Raw genomic sequence first — 16,422 nt, 5'->3', positions numbered from 1 at the left:
TGTTCTGAGGTCTAGGATTGGTCTCAGTGTTTTGTCCTTTTTTGGTATTAGGAAGTACAGGGAATAAACTCCTGTGTTTATTTGTGTCTTTGGTACTAGTTCTATTGCGTTCTTTTGCAATAATGCTTGAACTTCTATTTCCAGAAGGTCTGAATGTTGTTTTGATAGATTCTGTGCTTTTGGTGGTATGTTTGGAGGGATTTGCATAAATTCTATGCAATAACCATGTTGGATAATTGCTAAGACCCAAGTGTCTGTAGTTATTTCCTCCCATGCTTGGTAATACTGACCTATTCTTCCCCCCACTGGTGTTGTGTGGAGGGGATGAGTGACATGTGAGTCACTGTTTGGTTGTTGGGGTTTTGGGGCTTTGAAATTTTCCCCTATTCCTAGGGAATTGTCCTCTGTATTGGCCCCGAAAGCCTCCCCTTTGGTACTGTCCCTGGTAGCTGGACGGTGTGGCCTGTGAGGTGCTGGCTTGTGTGTCCTGACCCCGAAACCCCCCTCTAAAGGGTGTCTTGCGGAAGGTGCTGTAAGTGCCTCTGCTCTGCGGGGAATAGAGTGCGCCCATGGCTTTAGCAGTGTCAGTGTCCTTTTTGAGTTTTTCAATCGCCGTGTCCACTTCTGGTCCGAACAGTTGTTTCTCATTGAATGGCATATTGAGCACTGCCTGCTGAATCTCTGGTTTAAAACCATGCGTGCCTTCTGATAGTCACAGATGTGTTAATTGTTCTTGCAGCTGTGTCCGCTGCATCCATAGAGGAGCGTATCTGATTATTAGATATGTTCTGTCCTTCCTCAACCACCTGTTTCGCCCTATTTTGTAGCTCTTTGGGTAGATGCTCAATGAGGTGTTGCATCTCGTCCCAATGGGCTCTGTCATAGCGCGCAAGTAGTGCTTGGGAGTTAGCGATGCGCCACTGGTTTGCAGCTTGAACTGCGACTCTCTTTCCGGCTGCATCAAACTTGCGGCTCTCTTTATCTGGGGGCGGTGCATCCCCAGATGTGTGGGAGTTGGCTCTCTTGCGAGCTGCTCCTACTACGACGGAATCTGGTGGCAGCTGTGTGGTGATGAAAACAGGGTCTGTGGGAGGTGCTTTATATTTCTTTTCCACTCTTGGTGTTATTGCTCTACTCTTGACCGGCTCCTTGAAGATTTCTTTTGCGTGCCGAAGCATTCCTGGGAGCATAGGCAGGCTTTGGTAGGAGCTATGGGTGGAGGAGAGGGTGTTGAATAAAAAGTCATCCTCGACTGGTTCCGAGTGTAGGGACACGTTGTGGAACTCTGCTGCTCTAGCCACCACTTGTGAGTATGCTGTGCTATCTTCCGGTGGTGAGGGCTTTGTAGGGTACGCCTCTGGACTGTTGTCCGACACTGGGGCGTCGTATAAGTCCCAAGCGTCTTGGTCCTGATCACCTTGGCTCATGGTGGTGTGAGCCGGGGAATGTGATGGAGTTTGTGCCGGTGAAACGTTAGTTACAGGTGGAGGAGAGGGTGGCGGAGTTACCTTTTGAGAGGGTGGCGGAGTTACCTTTTTCACCATTTTTGTTTGTGGTGCTTGGTCTGATTGAAACTCCAGTCTCCTTTTTCTCCTAATAGGGGGAAGGGTGCTTATTTTCCCTGTTCCTTCCTGTATAAAAATACGTTTCTGAGTGTGGTCCACTTCGGTGGATTGCAACTCTTCCTCAAATCTATGCTTTCGCATCTGAGAGGACAGTGAGTGCTCCTCTGAATAGGAACCGGTAGGTGGGTCGGTTGCGGGTTGTTTTGGCACCGAAACCCTGTCTGTACTCTTTTTCGGCTCCGAAGTGACCTTTTTCGGAGTCGAACCCTCTCGGCGTCGATCTTCCTCGGGGCCGCTATCTCTGCGTCGAGCAGTTTCGGCTCTGATATCTCGGCGTCGATGTTTTTCAGCAGCACTTTCTCGGTCCCGAGAAGGCTGCGTGCCGGTGTCTCGACCGGAGTCGGACGATCTCGGCACCATTTCGGCCTTTTTCGGTGCCGATGGTCGTTCACCGAATTTATGGGTCGAGCCATGGCCTGGTGGCAGTGGCGTCCCCTGGGCCTGGTCACTTTTGTGTGCTTGCTTCGACGTCTTACTCACAGTTTTTTGGTCGTCGAATTCTTCGGAGTCCGAATCATTGATCGAGAAGGTTTCTTCTTCCTCTTGTTCTTCGAACTCTCGGTGAGCTGTCGGCGTGGACGCCATCTGCAGTCTTCTGGCTCGACGGTCACGGAGTGTTTTTCGGGACCGGAACGCACGACAGGCCTCGCAAGTCTCTTCACTGTGCTCAGGCGACAGGCACAGGTTACAGACCAAATGTTGGTCTGTATACGGGTATTTGTTGTGGCATTTAGGACAGAAACGGAACGGGGTCCGTTCCATCAGCGTTGTTTTACACGCGGTCGGGCCGACCAGGCCCCGAAGGGGGATCGAAAACTACCCCGAAGGGTACCGGAGCTCTTCACTCTTCGATTCGGTGTCGATTCTAACTAAGCCGATCCCGAACGCAACAATACCGACGTAATTTTTCCGATATGTAGCTAACTTTCCGTTCCGAAACCCGGAGCGAAAGGAACACGTCCGAACCCGATGGCGGAAAGAAAACAATCGAAGATGGAGTCGACGCCCATGCGCAATGGAGACAAAGAGGAGGAGTCCCTCGGTCCCGTGACTCGAAAGACTTCTTCGAAGAAAAACAACTTGTAACACTCCGACCCAACACCAGATGGCGGGCTATGCACAACATGTGTATCTACAGCGACAGATGCCATCGAACTGTTAGTTTTTGCAGGTACGTAAACCACCTATGGGGTTAAGATTGGGGTCCAAGGTAGCCCACCGTTGGGGGTTCAGAGCAACCCCAAAGCCACCACACCAGCAGCTCAGGGCCGGTCAGGTGCAGAGTTCAAAGTGGTGCCCAAAACGCATAGGCTTCAATGGAGAGAAGGGGGTGCCCTGGTTCCGGTCTGCCCGCGTCTTCGGAGGGCAGACCAGGGGGGTTTTGTAGGGCAACGGGGGGGACACAAGTCCACACAAAAAGTACACCCTCAGCAGCGCGGGGGCGGCCAGGTGCAGTGTGCAAACAAGCGTCGGGTTTCCAATGGGAGTCAATGGGAGACCAAGGGGTCTCTTCAGCGGTGCAGGCAGGCAAGGGGGGGGGGCTCCTCGGGGTCACTCCTGCACTGGAGTTCCGATCCTTCAGGTGCTGGGGCTGCAGGGTCTTTTCCAGCCGTCGGGATTTTAGAGTCAGGCAGTCGCGGTCAGGGGGAGCCTCGGGATTCCCTCTGCAGGCGTCGCTGTGGGGGCTCAGGGGGGACAACTTTGGTTACTCACGGTCTTGGAGTCGCCGGAGGGTCCTCCCTGAGGTGTTGGTTCTCCACCAGTCGAGTCGGGGTCGCCGGGTGCAGTGTTGCAAGTCTCACGCTTCTTGCGGGGATTGCAGGGGTCTTTAAATCTGCTCCTCTGAAACAAAGTTGCAGTCTTTTTGGAACAGGGCCGCTGTCCTCGGGAGTTTCTTTTTCCTCTTGAAGCAGGGCAGTCCTCTGAGGATTCAGAGGTCGCTGGTCCTGGGGAAAGCGTCGCTGGAGCAGGTTTCTTTAGAAGGCAGGAGACAGGCCGGTAGGACTGGGGCCAAAGCAGTTGGTGTCTTCTTTCTTCTTCTGCAGGGGTTTTTCAGCTCAGCAGTCCTCTTCTTCTGTAAGTTGCAGGAATCTAAATTCTTAGGTTCAGGGAAGCCCTTAAATACTAAATTTAAGGGCGTGTTTAGGTCTGGGGGGTTAGTAGCCAATGGCTACTAGCCCTGAGGGTGGGTACACCCTCTTTGTGCCTCCTCCCAAGGGGAGGGGGTCACATTCCTATCCCTATTAGGGGAATCCTCCTTCTACAAGATGGAGGATTTCTAAAAGTCAGAGTCAGCTCAGGACACCTTAGGGGCTGTCCTGACTGGCCAGTGACTCCTTGTTTTTCTCATTATCTCTCCTGGACTTCCTGCCAAAAGTGGGGGCTGTGTCCAGGGGGCGGGCATCTCCACTAGCTGGAGTGCCCTGGGGCATTGTAACACGAAGCTTGAGCCTTTGAAGCTCACTGCTAGGTGTTACAGTTCCTGCAGGGGGAGGTGTGAAGCACCTCCACCCAGAGCAGGCTTTGTTTCTGTCCTCAGAGAGCACAAAGGCTCTCACCGCATGGGGTCAGAAACTCATCTCTCAGCAGCAGGCTGGCAGAGACCAGTCAGTCCTGCACTGAACAATTGGGTAAAATACGAGGGGTATTTCTAAGATGCCTTCTGTGTGCATTTTTTAATAAATCCAACACTGGCATCAGTGTGGGTTTATTATTCTGAGAAGTTTGATACTAAACTTCCCAGTATTCAGTGTCGCCATTATGGAGCTGTGGAGTTCGTTTTTGACAGACTCCCAGACCATATACTCTTATGGCTACCCTGCACTTACAATGTCTAAGGTTTTGCTTAGACACTGTAGGAGCATAGTGCTCATGCACATATGCCCTCACCTGTGGTATAGTGCACCCTGCCTTAGGGCTGTAAGGCCTACTAGAGGGGTGACTTACCTATGCCACAGGCAGTGGGAGGTTGGCATGGCACCCTGAGGGGAGTGCCATGTCGACTTAGTCATTTTCTCCCCACCAGCACACACAAGCTGGCAAGCAGTGTGTCTGTGCTGAGTGAGGGGTCCCTAGGGTGGCATAAGACATGCTGCAGCCCTTAGAGACCTTCCCTGGCATCAGGGCCCTTGGTACCAGGGGTACCAGTTACAAGGGACTTACCTAGGTGCCAGGGTTGTGCCAATTGTGGAAACAATGGTACATTTTAGGTGAAAGAACACTGGTGCTGGGGCCTGGTTAGCAGGGTCCCAGCACACTTCTCAGTCAAGTCAGCATCAGTATCAGGCAAAAAGTGGGGGATAACTGCAACAGGGAGCCATTTCTTTACAAATAGTTTTTTTGATGCCACAGATTATTCCATGTTTAAAACAAATGTCTCTGTCTCTTCAAGCAACGAGCAAGCCCTCAACGGCAGAGAGGCTCTTAATGTTAACCTCCTCAACATCATACTCTTCAAAGCTGTCCTTAACTTGTTGAAATCTTTTTTTAATCTACGTCTGGTTCAGCCTGCCCCCAGTCTCGAAACATTTCTCATTCTTTCTTCAATGTTTCCTTTAAAAAAGGTTTGTGAAGGTTTTTTTGACGCTTTTAATAATCTTGTGATATTTAAAATTATAATTGGATTTCTATACAGAGTTTGGCTAATATAGCATCTCGATACTTTGTTTTCAATTTTAAAATGAAGCTACATATTTCGTATAATTTTTTTTTTTTTTTTTTTAAAGTGCTTCTTGATCCCATGCTCAGGCAAGGGCAATTGGTGCGTATGAAAACCAATAGAGACCCTCTGAAGTGAGATTGCTAAACTCCAAACAAGTGGGAAAATAGTCATCCACCCCATAAGAATTCTGGGAATTACCAATAGGTGGAGAGAATTAACAAATTAATAGGTGCCACTTAGCCAAAATTCTTAACAACAAAGGACCGCTCTTCATGGTCCAACAGAAAGACTGGCAAGGAAATGAAGATGGCTGCAACATGAGAATTTAGATGTGGGGCTTTCTTAGACTGCCAGCCCAGATTCTTCATCTTTAACCTGTGATGAAGGGGCTCCCTTAGTTCGATGCCTCTGATGCGAGTAACTAACCATGCTCGGTGGATGGAGGGTCATGGTCAATGGTGTTTTATGTAGCAGAGGCTTCCAGCACTATAAATTTCTTAACACAACAGACAACCAAAGATACATTCATCAGAGTATTTAAAACACTGCAAATGTCATAGTCTTTGCCCCTTAATCCTTACATGATGCTATTTCTGAACTGCTTTCCTAGTGTCATTAATGTACACCAATACAAACATTTGGAACCAAGGAGTGGAGATGTGCTCTAACTTCACATCCCTTACTGAATTGCAAAGAGGTTTTACACGTTAAGCATTCTATGGTTATAAAGGTTTTAGACCAGTGATTAGAAGATAATGGAGGTCAACTATAAAGGAAAAGTTCAGTTTACCTCCCTGAAGTCTGACTGTTCAATGAAGATGGCGGAGGAAAACGGGACTTTGTGGAAGCCTTTGGACTCGTCTGCAGGGAAGTTTGGCACAGACACCTCTAATGCCTGTTTGGAAACAGAGAAAATTCGCTGTTAGTAAAAAGATGGACTGTGAAGCAGAAATGTGTGTATCTGGTAATTTACTGTTTTGCAGTGATTCATTCTTATACACAAGGGTTGATTGCTAGTTCACTATTATACACAAGCACTGTAACTGGCTGCAATCTTCCAGCAATGAGTGTCTGTTCTGCTCTACTTCAGACTGAAAGGAAAACAATGTCAATGGAATGCAAATAATTCAGCACTCTTAGTCTGAGTAATGAATTTATTAAAGCACTTCCCAAGTTTCATAGACAGGAACAACATGAGCTTTTATTTCAAATGCAACAACACATTTGTAATTCTTAAAATAATCACAGCAGTAGAATAATAATGATTACTGAAACAGAGAGAATGCACAACTTCAACAATGATATATATCATATTCATTGTTGAAGTTGTGCATTCTCTCTGTTTCAGTAATCATTATTATTCTACTGCTGTGATATATAGATATATATAAAATGTTATTTACCCAGTAGACATCTGTTCGTAGCATGTAATGCTGCAGATTCACATGCTTTGCATAAGTCCGCCATCTAGTATTGGGCTCGGAGTGTCACAAGTTGTTTTTCTTCGAAGAAGGTCTTCGAGTCACGAGATCGAGTGGTGACTCCTCTCGGTGATACTGCACATGGGCACAGAGCCCTTTATTAGATTGTTTCCCTGCAGGAGGGTGAAGTAAAGAGTGTAGAAATGTATATGTACATATATAGTGAAAAGAGATGTCTATACATATTTACAAATATAGTACTACAATGGCTACAGGCTTCCGGGGAGGACGCATGTGAATCTGCAGCACTACATGCCACAAACAGATGTCTACTGAGTAACATTTTCCATTCAATGGCATGTGTAGTTGCAGATACACATGCTTTGCATAGACTGTAAAACAGTCCCCTCCCAAAATAAGCAGTGGCTAGCCTGTAGGGGTTGGAGTAGTTTGAAATAGTGTTTTAAGCACTGCTTGACCAACGTTTGCTTGCTAGCGAGATAACACATCCACAAAGTAGTGTTTAGTAAAAGTGTGTGGTGTGGACCATGTGGCTGCTTTACATATATCTGCCATTGGTATATCTCCCAAGCATGCCATTGAAGCTCCTTTATTTTTTAGTGGATTGTTGTAAGGAAATGCCTCCTTGGCATGGTTGCCCCCTGACTTTTTGCCTTTGCTGATGCTATGTTTACAATTGAAAGTGTGCTGAGGCCTGCTAACCAGGCCCCAGCACCAGTGTTCTTTCCCTAACCTGTACTTTTGTATCCACAATTGGCAGACCCTGGCATCCAGATAAGTCCCTTGTAACTGGTACTCCTAGTACCAAGGGCCCTGATGCCAAGGAAGGTCTCTAAGGGCTGCAGCATGTCTTATGCCACCCTGGAGACCTCTCACCCAGCACAGATACACTGCTTGCCAGCTTGTGTGTGCTAGTGAGGACAAAACGAGTAAGTCGACATGGCACTCCCCTCAGGGTGCCATGCCAGCCTCTCACTGCCTATGCAGTATAGGTAAGACACCCCTCTAGCAGGCCTTACAGCCCTAAGGCAGGGTGCACTATACCATAGGTGAGGGTACCAGTGCATGAGCATGGTACCCCTACAGTGTCTAAACAAAACCTTAGACATTGTAAGTGCAGGGTAGCCATAAGAGTATATGGTCTGGGAGTTTGTCAAACACGAACTCCACAGCACCATAATGGCTACACTGAAAACTGGGAAGTTTGGTATCAAACTTCTCAGCACAATAAATGCACACTGATGCCAGTGTACATTTTATTGTAAAATACACCCCAGAGGGCACCTTAGAGGTGCCCCCTGAAACTTAACCGACTATCTGTGTAGGCTGACTAGTTTTAGCAGCCTGCCACAAACCGAGACATGTTGCTGGCCCCATGGGGAGAGTGCCTTTGTCACTCTGAGGCCAGTAACAAAGCCTGCACTGGGTGGAGATGCTAACACCTCCCCCAGGCAGGAATTGTCACACCTGGCGGTGAGCCTCAAAGGCTCACCTCCTTTGTGCCAACCCAGCAGGACACTCCAGCTAGTGGAGTTGCCCGCCCCCTCCGGCCAGGCCCCACTTTTGGCGGCAAGGCCGGAGAAGATAATGAGAAAAACAAGGAGGAGTCACTGGCCAGTCAGGACAGCCCCTAAGGTGTCCTGAGCTGAAGTGACTAACTTTTAGAAATCCTCCATCTTGCAGATGGAGGATTCCCCCAATAGGGTTAGGATTGTGACCCCCTCCCCTTGGGAGGAGGCACAAAGAGGGTGTACCCACCCTCAGGGCTAGTAGCCATTGGCTACTAACCCCCCAGACCTAAACACGCCCTTAAATTTAGTATTTAAGGGCTACCCTGAACCCTAGAAAATTAGATTCCTGCAACTACAAGAAGAAGGACTGCCTAGCTGAAAACCCCTGCAGCGGAAGACCAGAAGACGACAACTGCCTTGGCTCCAGAAACTCACCGGCCTGTCTCCTGCCTTCCAAAGATCCTGCTCTAGCGACGCCTTCCAAAGGGACCAGCGACCTCGACATCCTCTGAGGACTGCCCCGGCTTCGAAAAGACAAGAAACTCCCGAGGACAGCGGACCTGCTCCAAGAAAGGCTGCAACTTTGTTTCCAGCAGCCTTGAAAGAACCCTGCAAGCTCCCCGCAAGAAGCGTGAGACTTGCAACACTGCACCCGGCGACCCCGACTCGGCTGGTGGAGATCCAACACCTCAGGAGGGACCCCAGGACTACTCTGATACTGTGAGTACCAAAACCTGTCCCCCCTGAGCCCCCACAGCGCCGCCTGCAGAGGGAATCCCGAGGCTTCCCCTGACCGCGACTCTTTGAATCCAAAGTCCCGACGCCTGGGAGAGACCCTGCACCCGCAGCCCCCAGGACCCGAAGGACCGGACTTTCACTGGAGAAGTGACCCCCAGGAGTCCCTCTCCCTTGCCCAAGTGGAGGTTTCCCCGAGGAACCCCCCCCTTGCCTGCCTGCAGCGCTGAAGAGATCCCGAGATCTCTCATAGACTAACATTGCGAACCCGACGCTTGTTTCTACACTGCACCCGGCCGCCCCCGCGCTGCTGAGGGTGAAATTTCTGTGTGGGCTTGTGTCCCCCCCCGGTGCCCTACAAAACCCCCCTGGTCTGCCCTCCGAAGACGCGGGTACTTACCTGCAAGCAGACCGGAACCGGGGCACCCCCTTCTCTCCATTCTAGCCTATGTGTTTTGGGCACCACTTTGAACTCTGCACCTGACCGGCCCTGAGCTGCTGGTGTGGTGACTTTGGGGTTGCTCTGAACCCCCAACGGTGGGCTACCTTGGACCAAGAACTGAACCCTGTAAGTGTCTTACTTACCTGGTAAAACTAACAAAAACTTACCTCCCCCAGGAACTGTGAAAATTGCACTAAGTGTCCACTTTTAAAGTAGCTATTTGTCAATAACTTGAAAAGTATACATGCAATTTTTATGATTTGAAGTTCCTAATGTACTTACCTGAAATACCTTTCAAATAAGATATTACATGTTAAATTTGAACCTGTGGTTCTTAAAATAAACTAAGAAAAGATATTTTTCTATACAAAAACCTATTGGCTGGATTTGTCTCTGAGTGTGTGTACCTCATTTATTGTCTATGTGTATGTACAACAAATGCTTAACACTACTCCTTGGATAAGCCTACTGCTCGACCACACTACCACAAAATAGAGCATTAGTATTATCTATTTTTACCACTATTTTACCTCTAAGGGGAACCCTTGGACTCTGTACATGCTATTCCTTACTTTGAAATAGCACATACAGAGCCAACTTCCTACATTGGTGGATCAGCGGTGGGGTACAAGACTTTGCATTTGCTGGACTACTCAGCCAATACCTGATCACACGACAAATTCAAAAATTGTCATTAGAAATTGATTTTTGCAATTTGAAAAGTTTTCTAAATTCTTAAAAGACCTGCTAGGGCCTTGTGTTAGATCCTGTTTAGCATTTCTTTTAGAGTTTAAAAATTTGTAAAAGTTTGAATTAGATTCTAGAACCAGTTGTAGATTCTTAAAAAGTATTCCAACTTTTAGAAGCAAAATGTCTAGCACAGATGTGACTGTGGTGGAACTCGACACCACACCTTACCTCCATCTTAAGATGAGGGAGCTAAGGTCACTCTGTAAAATAAAGAAAATAACAATGGGCCCCAAACCTACCAAAATACAGCTCCAGGAGCTTTTGGCAGAGTTTGAAAAGGCCAACCCCTCTGAGGGTGGCAACTCAGAGGAAGAGGATAGTGACTTGGAGGAAAATTCCCCCCTACCAGTCCTATCTAGGGAGAACAGGGTCCCTCAAACCCTGACTCCTAAAATAATAGTCAGAGATGCTGGTTCCCTCACAGGAGAGACCAACACCTCTGAAATCACTGAGGATAGCCCCAGTGAAGAGGACATCCAGTTAGCCAGGATGGCCAAAAGATTGGCTTTGGAAAGACAGATCCTAGCCATAGAGAGGGAAAGACAAGAGATGGGCCTAGGACCCATCAATGGTGGCAGCAACATAAATAGGGTCAGAGATTCTCCTGACATGTTGAAAATCCCTAAAGGGATTGTAACTAAATATGAAGATGGTGATGACATCACCAAATGGTTCACAGCTTTTGATAGGGCTTGTGTAACCAGAAAAGTGAACAGATCTCACTGGGGTGCTCTCCTTTGGGAGATGTTCACAGGAAAGTGTAGGGATAGACTCCTCACACTCTCTTGACAAGATGCAGAATCTTATGACCTCATGAAGGGTACCCTGATTGAGGGCTTTGGATTCTCCACTGAGGAGTATAGGATTAGATTCAGGGGGGCTCAAAAATCCTCGAGCCAGACCTGGGTTGACTTTGTAGACTACTCAGTGAAAACACTAGATGGTTGGATTCAAGGCAGTGGTGTAAGTAATTATGATGGGCTGTACAATTTATTTGTGAAAGAACACCTGTTAAGTAATTGTTTCAATGATAAACTGCATCAGCATCTGGTAGACCTAGGACCAATTTCTCCCCAAGAATTGGGAAAGAAGGCGGACCATTGGGTCAAGACAAGGGTGTCCAAGACTTCAACAGGGGGTGACCAAAAGAAAGGGGTCACAAAGACTCCCCAGGGGAAGGGTGATGAGACAACCAAAACTAAAAATAGTAAAGAGTCTTCTACAGGCCCCCAAAAACCTGCACAGGAGGGTGGGCCCAGAGCCTCTTCACAAAACAATGGGTACAAGGGTAAAAACTTTGATCCCAAAAAGGCCTGGTGTCATAGCTGTAAACAGCATGGACACCAAACTGGAGACAAGGCCTGTCCCAAGAAAGGTTCCACTCCAAACTCCCATCCAGGTAACACTGGTATGGCTAGTCTCCAAGTGGGATCAACAGTGTGCCCAGAGCAAATCAGGGTCCACACTGAAGCTACTCTAGTTTCTGAGGGTGGGGTGGATTTAGCCACACTAGCTGTCTGGCCACCTAACATGCAAAAATACAGACAGCAACTCTTAATTAATGGGACTAGAATAGAGGGCCTGAGGGATACAGTTGCCAGTGTCACCATGGTGACAGAGAAACTGGTTTCCCCTGGCCAATACCTGACTGGAAAAACTTACACAGTCACCAACGCTGACAATCAGAGAAAAGTACATCCCATGGCAATGGTTACTTTAGAATGGGGAGGGGTCAATGGCCTGAAACAGGTGGTGGTCTCCTCAAATATCCCAGTGGACTGTCTGCTTGGAAATGACCTGGAGTCCTCAGCATGGGCTGAGGTAGAACTAAAAACCCATGCAGCAATGCTGGGTATCCCTGAACTGGTGTGTGTGAAAACAAGAGCACAATGCAAGGCACAGGGTGAACAAGTAGAGCTGGAGTCTGGAAGAATGGCCCAGCCTACCAAGAGAACAGGAAAATCAGTTGGGAAACCAACTACAACACAGCAAAAGAAAGGGAACCTCTCTTCTCAGGAAGAAGTTCTGCCCTCTGAGGGAACTGAGCCTTTGGAGCTTGAACCTTACCAGGTTGAGCTCTTAGGCCCAGGGGGACCCTCAAGGGAGGAGCTGTGTAAGGGACAAGAAACCTGTCCCTCTCTTGAAGGCCTTAGGCAGCAAGCTGCTGAAGAGTCCAAAGGCAAGAAAAATGGAACACATAGGGTCTATTGGGAAGATGGACTCCTGTACACTGAGGCCAGAGACCCCAAACCTGGTGCCACTAGGAGAGTGGTAGTGCCTCAGCTGTTCAGGAAGTTCATCCTAACATTGGCCCATGACATTCCCCTTGCTGGACATTTGGGACAAACCAAGACGTGGGAGAGGTTAGTCAACCACTTCTACTGGCCCAATATGTCCAACATGGTTAAGGAGTTTTGCCTCTCCTGCCCCACCTGTCAAGCCAGTGGTAAGACAGGTGGGCATCCAAAGGCCCCCCTCATTCCACTTCCAGTGGTGGGGGTTCCCTTTGAAAGAGTGGGTGTGGACATAGTTGGTCCACTAGAACCTCCCACAGCCTCAGGAAATATGTATATCCTGGTAGTAGTGGATCATGCTACCAGGTATCCTGAAGCTATTCCCCTTAGGTCGACTACTGCCCCTGCAGTAGCCAAGGCCCTCATTGGTATCTTTACCAGAGTGGGTTTCCCTAAGGAGGTGGTGTCTGACAGAGGTACCAACTTCATGTCAGCATACCTAAAGCACATGTGGAATGAGTGTGGGGTGACTTATAAATTCACTACACCATACCATCCACAAACTAATGGCTTAGTTGAGAGATTCAACAAGACATTAAAGGGCATGATCATGGGGCTCCCAGAAAAACTCAAAAGGAGATGGGATGTCCTCTTGCCATGTCTGCTTTTCGCTTACAGAGAGGTGCCACAGAAGGGAGTAGGATTCTCACCCTTTGAACTTCTGTTTGGTCATCCTGTAAGGGGACCACTTGCTCTTGTTAAAGAAGGCTGGGAGAGACCTCTCCATGAGCCTAAACAAGACATAGTGGACTATGTACTTGGCCTTCGCTCTAGAATGGCAGAGTACATGGAAAAGGCAACCAAAAACCTTGAGGCCAGCCAACAGCTCCAGAAGTTTTGGTATGACCAAAAGGCTGCACTGGTTGAGTTCCAACCAGGGCAGAATGTCTGGGTTCTGGAGCCTGTGGCTCCCAGGGCACTCCAGGACAAATGGAGTGGCCCTTACCCAGTACTAGAAAGGAAGAGTCAGGTCACCTACCTGGTGGACCTGGGCACAAGCAGGAGCCCCAAGAGGGTGATCCATGTGAACCGCCTTAAGCTCTTCCATGACAGGGCTGATGTGAATCTGTTGATGGTAACAGATGAGGATCAGGAGGCAGAGAGTGAACCTCTCCCTGATCTTCTGTCATCAGACCCAAAAGATGGCACAGTAGATGGAGTGATCTACTCAGACACCCTCTCTGGCCAACAGCAAGCTGATTGTAGGAGAGTCCTACAACAGTTTCCTGAACTCTTCTCCTTAACCCCTGGTCAGACACATCTGTGTACCCATGATGTGGACACAGGAGACAGCATGCCTGTCAAGAACAAAATCTTTAGACAATCTGACCATGTTAAGGAAAGCATCAAGGTGGAAGTCCACAAGATGCTGGAATTGGGAGTAATTGAGCGCTCTGACAGCCCCTGGGCTAGCCCAGTGGTCTTAGTCCCCAAACCTCACACCAAAGATGGAAAGAAAGAGATGAGGTTTTGTGTGGACTACAGAGGGCTCAATTCTGTCACCAAGACAGATGCTCATCCAATTCCAAGAGCTGATGAGCTCATAGACAAATTAGGTGCTGCCAAATTCCTAAGTACCTTTGACTTGACAGCAGGGTACTGGCAAATAAAAATGGCACCTGGAGCAAAAGAGAAAACAGCATTCTCCACACCTGATGGGCATTATCAGTTTACTGTTATGCCCTTTGGTTTAAAGAATGCCCCTGCCACCTTCCAAAGGTTGGTGAATCAAGTCCTTGCTGGCTTGGAGTCCTTTAGCACAGCTTATCTTGATGATATTGCTGTCTTTAGCTCCACCTGGCAGGATCACCTGGTCCACCTGAAGAAGGTTTTGAAGGCTCTGCAATCTGCAGGCCTCTCTATCAAGGCATCCAAATGCCAGATAGGGCAGGGAACTGTGGTTTACTTGGGACACCTTGTAGGTGGAGGCCAAGTTCAGCCACTCCAACCCAAGATCCAGACTATTCTGGACTGGGTAGCTCCAAAAACCCAGACTCAAGTCAGGGCATTCCTTGGCTTGACTGGGTATTACAGGAGGTTTGTGAAGGGATATGGATCCATTGTGACAGCCCTCACTGAACTCACCTCCAAGAAAATGCCCAAGAAAGTGAACTGGACTGTGGAATGCCAACAGGCCTTTGACACCCTGAAACAAGCAATGTGCTCAGCACCAGTTCTCAAAGCTCCAGATTATTCTAAGCAGTTCATTGTGCAGACTGATGCCTCTGAACATGGGATAGGGGCAGTTTTGTCCCAAACAAATGATGATGGCCTTGACCAGCCTGTTGCTTTCATTAGCAGGAGGTTACTCCCCAGGGAGCAGCGTTGGAGTGCCATTGAGAGGGAGGCCTTTGCTGTGGTTTGGTCCCTGAAGAAGCTGAGACCATACCTCTTTGGGACTCACTTCCTAGTTCAAACTGACCACAGACCTCTCAAATGGCTGATGCAAATGAAAGGTGAAAATCCTAAACTGTTGAGGTGGTCCATCTCCCTACAGGGAATGGACTTTATAGTGGAACACAGACCTGGGACTGCCCATGCCAATGCAGATGGCCTTTCCAGGTTCTTCCACTTAGAAAATGAAGACTCTCTTGGGAAAGGTTAGTCTCATCCTCTTTCGTTTGGGGGGGGGTTGTGTAAGGAAATGCCTCCTTGGCATGGTTGCCCCCTGACTTTTTGCCTTTGCTGATGCTATGTTTACAATTGAAAGTGTGCTGAGGCCTGCTAACCAGGCCCCAGCACCAGTGTTCTTTCCCTAACCTGTACTTTTGTATCCACAATTGGCAGACCCTGGCATCCAGATAAGTCCCTTGTAACTGGTACTCCTAGTACCAAGGGCCCTGATGCCAAGGAAGGTCTCTAAGGGCTGCAGCATGTCTTATGCCACCCTGGAGACCTCTCACCCAGCACAGACACACTGCTTGCCAGCTTGTGTGTGCTAGTGAGGACAAAACGAGTAAGTCGACATGGCACTCCCCTCAGGGTGCCATGCCAGCCTCTCACTGCCTATGCAGTATAGGTAAGACACCCCTCTAGCAGGCCTTACAGCCCTAAGGCAGGGTGCACTATACCATAGGTGAGGGTACCAGTGCATGAGCATGGTACCCCTACAGTGTCTAAACAAAACCTTAGACATTGTAAGTGCAGGGTAGCCATAAGAGTATATGGTCTGGGAGTTTGTCAAACACGAACTCCACAGCACCATAATGGCTACACTGAAAACTGGGAAGTTTGGTATCAAACTTCTCAGCACAATAAATGCACACTGATGCCAGTGTACATTTTATTGTAAAATACACCCCAGAGGGCACCTTAGAGGTGCCCCCTGAAACTTAACCGACTATCTGTGTAGGCTGACTAGTTTTAGCAGCCTGCCACAAACCGAGACATGTTGCTGGCCCCATGGGGAGAGTGCCTTTGTCACTCTGAGGCCAGTAACAAAGCCTGCACTGGGTGGAGATGCTAACACCTCCCCCAGGCAGGAATTGTCACACCTGGCGGTGAGCCCCAAAGGCTCACCTCCTTTGTGCCAACCCAGCAGGACACTCCAGCTAGTGGAGTTGCCCGCCCCCTCCGGCCAGGCCCCACTTTTGGCGGCAAGGCCGGAGAAGATAATGAGAAAAACAAGGAGGAGTCACTGGCCAGTCAGGACAGCCCCTAAGGTGTCCTGAGCTGAGGTGACTCTAACTTTTAGAAATCCTCCATCTTGCAGATGGAGGATTCCCCCAATAGGGTTAGGATTGTGACCCCCTCCCCTTGGGAGGAGGCACAAAGAGGGTGTACCCACCCTCAGGGCTAGTAGCCATTGGCTACTAACCCCCCAGACCTAAACACGCCCTTAAATTTAGTATTTAAGGGCTACCCTGAACCCTAGAAAATTAGATTCCTGCAACTACAAGAAGAAGGACTGCCTAGCTGAAAACCCCTGCAGCGGAAGACCAGAAGACGACAACTGCCTTGGC

At 48.6% G+C, this 16,422-nt stretch overlaps 1 protein-coding gene across 1 annotated transcript in view; it reads right to left on the bottom strand.

The window, feature by feature from the left end:
- QARS1 (glutaminyl-tRNA synthetase 1) overlaps window positions 1-16,422 on the bottom strand; it is a 343,605-nt gene that overhangs the window by 42,404 nt on the left and 284,779 nt on the right. Inside the window, exon 19 of the mRNA XM_069206197.1 lies at window positions 6,077-6,181. Coding sequence (XP_069062298.1) covers window positions 6,077-6,181 — 105 coding nt within the window. The remainder of the gene's footprint in view (window positions 1-6,076; window positions 6,182-16,422) is intronic.

Source organism: Pleurodeles waltl, chromosome 9 (genome assembly GCF_031143425.1).
Source record: "Pleurodeles waltl isolate 20211129_DDA chromosome 9, aPleWal1.hap1.20221129, whole genome shotgun sequence".
Taxonomy (NCBI): Eukaryota; Metazoa; Chordata; class Amphibia; order Caudata; family Salamandridae; genus Pleurodeles; species Pleurodeles waltl.
This window is presented reverse-complemented; position numbering and strand designations above follow the sequence as displayed.